Source organism: Palaemon carinicauda, chromosome 25, assembly GCF_036898095.1.
Source record: "Palaemon carinicauda isolate YSFRI2023 chromosome 25, ASM3689809v2, whole genome shotgun sequence".
Taxonomy (NCBI): Eukaryota; Metazoa; Arthropoda; class Malacostraca; order Decapoda; family Palaemonidae; genus Palaemon; species Palaemon carinicauda.
This window is the reverse complement of record NC_090749.1, coordinates 105,521,695-105,529,799: the sequence shown is the minus strand read 5'-3', so window position 1 is coordinate 105,529,799 and position 8,105 is coordinate 105,521,695. Positions and strand designations below refer to the sequence as shown.

The window sequence follows — 8,105 nt, the reverse complement described above, 5'->3', positions numbered from 1 at the left end:
ACAGATTAGGCTACATGGAAAACTTTAGTCACTGTTTTTCCTTGGAAAAGGAGCGTTATTTTCTCAAACTTTCAATTCCTAGTACTAGGGCAATGTTATTAACAGCCGGAAATTGAAGAGTAATATTCTCTCTCTCTCTCTCTCTCTCTCTCTCTCTCTCTCTGTGCATTAAAAAGTCAATTATGGCTGGCGTGTCTGGGAACAATAAGTTTAAGCGCTCTATACGTAACACATCCTATTTCAAGCTTGCTAGAAGCTTCTCTAGCTAATATCCTACATTGTTTACTACGTAAACAAGTGTAAACCAGACACTAGAAAACAATGTAAACTAGATATGATAGTTATAGAGCCATAGGCATAAAAGATATATTATACAAAAAAAAAACCGGAAATATTTCTAGACACCATCCGTAAACAAATCGATTTACTTTTCCACTGAAAAAAAAAACACGTCATGACTTCGAGGAAGTTGAAATAAATAGAAAGCAACTAACATATTCACGCCCACCCACCCACAACACAAACCCATCACCCCATCCACGCCCGAGGCCCCAAATGATCTCAAACGCCCACTTTTTTTTTCCAGAACCCGTTTTCGAGAGAGTTCGAGAGAGGCGCCCGATGGGGGGGGGGGGGGAGGGAGGGAGGGGGAGGGGGTTTGTTTGTAGTAAATGGCTTGAGGGGGGGGGGAGAAGCGAGAGAGGGGTGGTTATGAGTGGGGGTAAGTGAGGATGTGCTCTGAAGGGGAAGCGAACGACTAGCTCAAAATCAGTGTGGTGTCAGACACCGAAGAAGAAGGATGGCGTTTTTCAAGACGCTCGTGGGCCGTTGTATTGGCAGGCGTAGCTTTCGCGCATGCGCAGAGACAAGAAAGATTTTTCGACGCTAGTGTCAGCGCTGATGGAAATGCATAGTAAGTTTATTTATTTGTTTTGTTATTTTTTATTGTTTCTTTGTATCTTTGGTGCTATTATTCAATATATTTTTGAAGCTTCGGTACTCTTTTTCTACCCAGCGTTCCCAGCCATCATTTAGGCTTATGTAGTTCTTTGTATAGGGCTGATCTTGTAGATTTTTTCCCTTAATTCATATTATTAAAGGTTATCTGTTACTATTCCACTGGCAGAACAAAGGCCTCAGACATGTCCTTCCAGCACGCATCAGGTTATATGGTCTTTCTGTGTCGCCTCACATCCGCGTACTTTCTTAGTTCGTCAGCCTATCGTCTTCTCTTCCTATTCCCTGCTTCTTATGCAATCTCTAGGGAACCCGTTACGTTACTCTTAATATCCATCTATTGTCTGTCAGTCTCATTACATGTCCTGACCATTGTCCATTTCTTTTTCTGACATTTTGTTAGACTATCCTCTACTCTGACCATAGCTCTTTGGGTTGTAACTAGCATATGTTCTAAGGATTTATTAAGGCGCTAAACTCCGATATACTACTGCTAGAGAGTTATGAGGTCCCTTGACTGTCCAGACAGTACTACATTGGATCCTTCTCCTCTGTTACGGCTCATTTTCCTTTTGCCTACACAGACACTGAATAGTATGGCCTATTCTTTACGTATTCTCCTCTGTCCTCAAACACCTGACAACACTGAGATTACCAAACAATTCTTCTTCACCCAAGGGGTTAACTACGGCAATGTAATTGTTCAGTGGCTACATTCCTCTTAAGGGTTAAGGGTAGAAGAGACTCTTTAGCTATGGTAAGCAGCTCTTCTAGGAGAACACTCCAAAATCAAACCATTGTTCTCTGTTCTTGGGTAGTGCCATAGCCTCTGTACCATAGTCTTTCACTGTCAGAGTTTTCTTGCTTGAGGATACCTTCGGCACACTATTCTATACTGTTTCTCTTCTCTTGTTTTTTAAAGTCTATAGTTTATATGATAGATTTCTTTTGATCTTGTTGATCCCCATTTCCTTTCCTCACTGGGCTATTTTCCCAGTTGGAGCCCTCGGTCTTATAGCATTCTGCTTTTTTCAACTAGGGTTGCAGCCTACATGCCATAAAAATCTCTTTCCTCGGCCATCTCTCTGAGCCCTAACCCAATTCTCAGATCCAACCCTCCCTCCTCTTTGTCATCAGCCACGTTTCTCTTGATCAACCGCTCCTTCTTTCCTGCCCCAGCGGATACTGTTCAGGTACATTCTAGACTAACTCATCTTCCCTTCTTAACATATGCCCTATCTATCTCCATCTTAATAATCTAACTATAGGTCTATCTCTCTCTTGAATTATGTAATCAGCAATCCATTGCTGGTCATAAAGGTTCCTTTAATATCAGAGTTTTGAGTTTGGCAAGGCAGTTCGTCTGGTCAGCACTGCGAATCAGCCTGACCTCAGCCTAGCTCTGGCTGGTCATCAATCCGACATTTCTCCACGCTAGTACTAGGCTAAACATTCTATGTATTATCTTGTTCATAACAATCACAATATATATATATATATATATATATATATACAAACAATTTCCACTTACCTTAATTTATTTCTCATCATTTATTTATCTCCTTATTTCCTTTCCTTACTGAGCTATTTTTCCTCTTGGGGCCCTTGGGCTTATAGCATCTTGCTTTTCCACCTAGGGTTGTAGCTTGGTGCTTGGTTAGTAATAATAATAATAATAATACCCTGTTACTGACAACACTACTTCCCTAACACCCAACCATCCCGGGGAAATACCAAACAGCCCTTGTTCGAAACGGTGAAAGTTTAGAAAGTATGCAGACTCGTTCGATTTCCTGAAAACGTGACTTGGGTTCAGTAGGTTACTCGGGTAGAAATTGGTTGGCGACTTATATTTTAGTTTTTTTTATTTTAGTTCAATTTATATTTATATATATTCTATCTATTTATGTTTATTATTGATATATGGTGAATAAATATATATTATAAAAAAGGCTAAAATCAATTTCGAAAGGAATCGAACACTCCGGAAATGTCAACCCATTTCACTGACATGAATCATATCAGCTAACGACGACGATGTAAAAAAAAACAAAATCCTGATAGTTGGCACACTTGTTCCTAATCTCATTGCCTGGAGTAGGAAAATTTGTTATTTTTTCGTTTTTCATGTTTTTATACTACTTTTGGTATTAATACCAGTTAGTATGAATGTTAATAAGTTTTAATTGTTATTTGCGATCTATTTATATGATTTATATATTAACAATGGATATTTTATTGAATAAATGTATGTTTTTTCGAAGATCATAGTTCTAGGCCTAGTCTACAATTGTTTTTTTTTTTTTCAGTATGCCTAAGATAATGTCGATTGGTATTTTGGATTATCAGAGGTGAAATCTGTAGAGAGGAGAGAGAGAGAGAGAGAGAGAGAGAGAGAGGATGGAACGACTAAGTTCCTGTGTATGATGACCTAGTGATGCCTTCAACCGGTGTCGCCTGCTGCCAGATGTATAATAATTACAGCCACATGTTTCTCCAATTCTTTTTATTTTTCTCTTTCTGTCTGAGGGCATTATAATCTCTCTCTCTCTCTCTCTCTCTCTCTCTCTCTCTCTCTCTCTCTAATAATAATAATTAGACTACTCCCTCAGGCGATTTTTTTTTTTGTTGGACTGTTCACGGAACTGTGTCACCGTGAACTCCATTACACTAATTAGAGGTCAGACTTTCACGACTGGTCTGTTCCGCTTGCTGTGTCATGCTTAGAAAGGTAAAAATATATAGGTATGGGAGGTATATAGGTAGATTTATAGATAGATAGATGTATTAATAGATAGATCCATAGATGGAATATATGTATAGATGTATGATACATAGGTAGATTGGTCTCTGGGTGCTTTAAATTAAACACAGAGAAAGTGACCCAGTGTTTGGAACTGGTGTGTTAGGGACTTCTTAACCAGTTTTGAGAGAGAGAGAGAGAGAGAGAGAGAGAGAGAGAGAGAGAGAAACACAATGCACAAAAGGATGTCTCATGATAAAAGAGACTAGGTCTTAGAGAATTATTCTTAACAAAGGACTCGAATCCTTCTACTTGTGTCTGTTTATGGTCTTCTATGCCAGTCTATACACAAAAACTTTCTTAGTTCGTCGCCCCATTGTCTTCTCTTCCTTCCCCTGCTTCCTTTACAATCTCTATGGACTCCATTATGTTATTCTTAAGGGGTCCAATTTTCTGTAGGACCATCTGATTGAAATACTTTTTCTATTTAGAGAAAGTGGCACTTTACTTTTCATAATCTGAGTTTGTTTACCAAATGCTCTTGTCCTAAGGTAACACTTACTGGTTTTCCTAAGTAGCCTACTTATATTCATTAACAATAGAGGCTCATTCATGGGAAGAATTCCAAAAGATGATAGAAGGTTTAAGTACAGAAAGACTGAAAATGAAAAGGAGTAAAACAAGAAAAAAGGTACAAGCAGCCTAATTTCAAATTTCTTGCTAAGATAAGGTTCAGTGAAAATGCTGACATAACAAGCAAGAGTTATGAATGTGTGTGTGTATATATATATATATACTATATATATACAGCTACAGAGTTGTATACATACATACATATGGTAGAAGATTTTTGAATACAGATAGCAGAAATGTAGGTCTGAAAATGAATATGAGTAAAACATAAATAATATTCAGTGAAAATGCAGAGATGTCAAGTAAGAGCTATGCATATATATATATATATATATATGTGTGTGTGTGTGTGTGTGTGTGACAGAGGATTTGAATACAAAAAGGCCGAAAATGGGAGGCCTGAAAACGAATATGAGTAAAACTAAAAAAATAATCAATTGCAGAGACGTAAATTCTTTCCAACCTGAATTTACTTTCCCACCAAATAAATTCTTAATATAAAAAAAAAAAGAAACTTGATTTTTGGTCCTTAAAAGTCACATTTCCTGTTTCCCAGGGATGGGAGACTTTCTAAAATCTCCCACGACCGGAATTTTGCTAAATCATCCAGCACCCGAGACGGGCGAGAAAAGACGTCTCTTATTTTTTATCATTTTTTTTTTTTTTTGTAATTGGATTTTTTTTATTTGTTAATATATTGAAATATTTTTTTTCCATTTTTTAGCTTATTATTTTAGATTTATGTTGGAAAAGTTTTTTTTTTTTTTTGGATAGTTTAGATTTTTTTTAATTTGAATTTTTATTTTTGATTTGATTTTATAATTGTTGATTATTTGTTAACCTGTTCTTGAGAGAGAGAGAGAGAGAGAGAGAGAGAGAATTTCAGTATTCATACTTTATGGTTTCTTATGAGAGAGAGAGAGAGAGAGAGAGAGAGAGAGAGAGAGACAAAAGCGATTGACCATAAAAGACTCGTGATAAATGGTCCTTTAGAGAAATTTTCTTAACAATCTTTTTAGTTTTATTTTTCAATATATTTTTTTTAATATTTATAATTTTAAGTTTTATTTGTTTTTCTATAAATGATGTTTTTGTTGATCAATTTTTTTTTTTTTTTTTTTTTGTAATGGAATAGTTATTATTATTTCTTTGTTTTTCGAATAATTATTAATAACGATTTTTGTGGCGAATTAACTAGTTTTTTTTATACTGGTATTTTTCACAATTAATTTTTATTGATTATATTGCTTGCAATGAAATTATTATTTTTTCTATCATTTATTCGGAATAATATTATTATTAAAATATTTTGAGTAATAAAATTATTATTATTATTGTTGTTGTTGTTATTATCATTATTATTATTATTTGTATTATTATTGTTGTTTGTTGTTATTAACATTATTATTATTATTATTGTTAGTATTATTTTTATTATTATTTGTATTATTATTATTATTGTTGTTGTTATTATTATTATTGTTATTATTTTTTTATTATTATTATTATTATTATTATATTATTATTTTTATTATTATATTTATTTTCTTTTTATCATTATTATTAATATTTTCATTATTGTTATTATAACTATTATTATTGTTATTATTATTATCATTATATTTTCCCGAATAGTTATTAATAATTATATTTGTCCTTATAAAATATTTATTTTCTATATTTTTTTATCATTTATTCCGAATAATTATTATTATTAAACTATTTGACCTATGAAATTATTATAGACAGTATTTTTTTAATTGATATCATACAAATCCTTCATTCAATATAAAAATATTAATCTTGAAAAATAGCATTAAGAGCAACATAGTGTTACAAGCCTCCGGCTAAGTGCGAACCCACCAAACGTGAGTCGTGTGATGCATTGCCAAAACACGTGGTCTTGGCTAGTATTACTTTTCGTGTAAAATCAAAGGTTGTTTGGAGAAAGAGACCGTGCTTAGTATTACCATAATTTTATTTTTCACTTTTAATTTGCATAATGACTAACAAAAAATCTTATTTTTTTTAAAATGTAAATTTTTTTTTTTAATATTTGTTGGATTTTAATTTTATGATAATCTCCCTGGAGTTGGGGGAGAGGGAGAAGTCATAACCTGGCGAGAGGAGATACCACCGAGAGGTACGCTCGGAAACCACAATCTGCGCGTGTGTGTATCTATCTAAATATTTACCCGTCATTTTTGACAGGTCGCGTACACTAGTATAGATAAGGAAATCCAAATAGAACGTACTCTACTCCACTCTAGTATGACTATGGTTCGACTCCTGGTCAAGGTCGGACGGATAGTCGCGACCCGTTTGAATGTCCCGAATGTTCATCCGTTGACATAAGCAGTGACTTTTGGTACCTGGTTGAGGATTGATTCTGGTGGACATATTTCATTCTGTATTCCTGGCGGATGACCACACTGGAATTAGTATGCACCGTTAGGGGTCACCTGCCTTAGTTAGGTAGGCACTGTGGCATCACAAGGAACTGGCTATCCTTTGATGAATCTAGCCATAGTTATGTAGGCACTGCGCATCAGAAGGAACTGGCTATCCTTTGATGAATCTAGCCATAGTTATGTAGGCCGCTGCGCATCACAAGGAACTGGCTATCCTTCGATGAATCTAGCCATAGTTATGTAGGCGCTGCGCATCACAAGGAACTGGCTATCCTTAGATGAATCTAGCCATTGAATTTTATGGTTGGGGCCCTTTGCATCAATAGGCCGTAGGGGGAGATGATGATGATGATTTTAAGCGAACCTTTTTCTTAATCCACATTTGATTATTCTGACCATTAAGAGGTTAAGAGAACCTTTTTTTTGCAACCTAAGAAGACTTATTCTGTCCTTTGTAACCGTAGATGGCTTCTTAGCGAACACGGATGAGTATCGAAGCCCTATATGCTCGTGACGGGTTTCCCATGCGATTTACTGGGTCGACGTCCCCTCCCCCTTTCCTGATATACAATGGTTTACCTCTGTCATGAATTTGTTAGTTTATTTTTAGAAGTTACTGTTATCTTCCATAATTTTTTTTATTATATATTTTATCACCTGTATTATAATTATTACTATATTCTATTTTTTTTCAAATTAACACACAAAACTTAAATTCTGTTCAAATTTATAATCTACTATTGTCCGTTACCCTTTTCTAACTACAACCCGACATGTTTGACAATTTGTGGGTGTGAGGTTTCTGAGTGTACGACTGAGTGTGACAGGAAAGAAGTATATATATATATATATATATATGTATATATATATATGTATATATGTATATATATATATATATATACATGTATATATATAAATATATATGTATATATATATACATTATATATATATATATATACATGTATATATATATATATACATGTATATATATATATATATGTATATATATATATATATATACACATATATATATATATATATATGTATATATATATATACATGTATATATATATATATATGTATATATATATATATACATGTATATATATATATATATACACACAGAGTCAGACGCTTCCTCTATTATATAGGGGAGTTTCTTGCTTTACAACAGTTCCAATGCACATACATATGTTATCTTCGTTTACGTTTATACACCGCATATTTACTTCTGCAAAAGGGATTGTAGACTAAATTCTCATTTCTCTTCCTAACAGCAAGTTGCAAGCAGACTTCAATGTGGACCACCTGGGGAAGACCGTGGATTCATTCCTGTCGTCCTTCGAAACGGCCATCGACAG

At 34.3% G+C, this 8,105-nt stretch overlaps 1 protein-coding gene across 1 annotated transcript in view; it reads left to right on the top strand.

The window, feature by feature from the left end:
- LOC137619187 (transforming growth factor-beta-induced protein ig-h3-like) overlaps positions 1-8,105 on the top strand; it is a 32,222-nt gene that overhangs the window by 5,905 nt on the left and 18,212 nt on the right. The window contains exons 2-3 of the mRNA XM_068349371.1: positions 762-913; positions 8,022-8,105. The exon at positions 8,022-8,105 is cut by the window's right edge and continues 25 nt beyond it. Of these exons, the coding sequence (XP_068205472.1) occupies positions 762-913; positions 8,022-8,105 (236 nt within the window). The remainder of the gene's footprint in view (positions 1-761; positions 914-8,021) is intronic.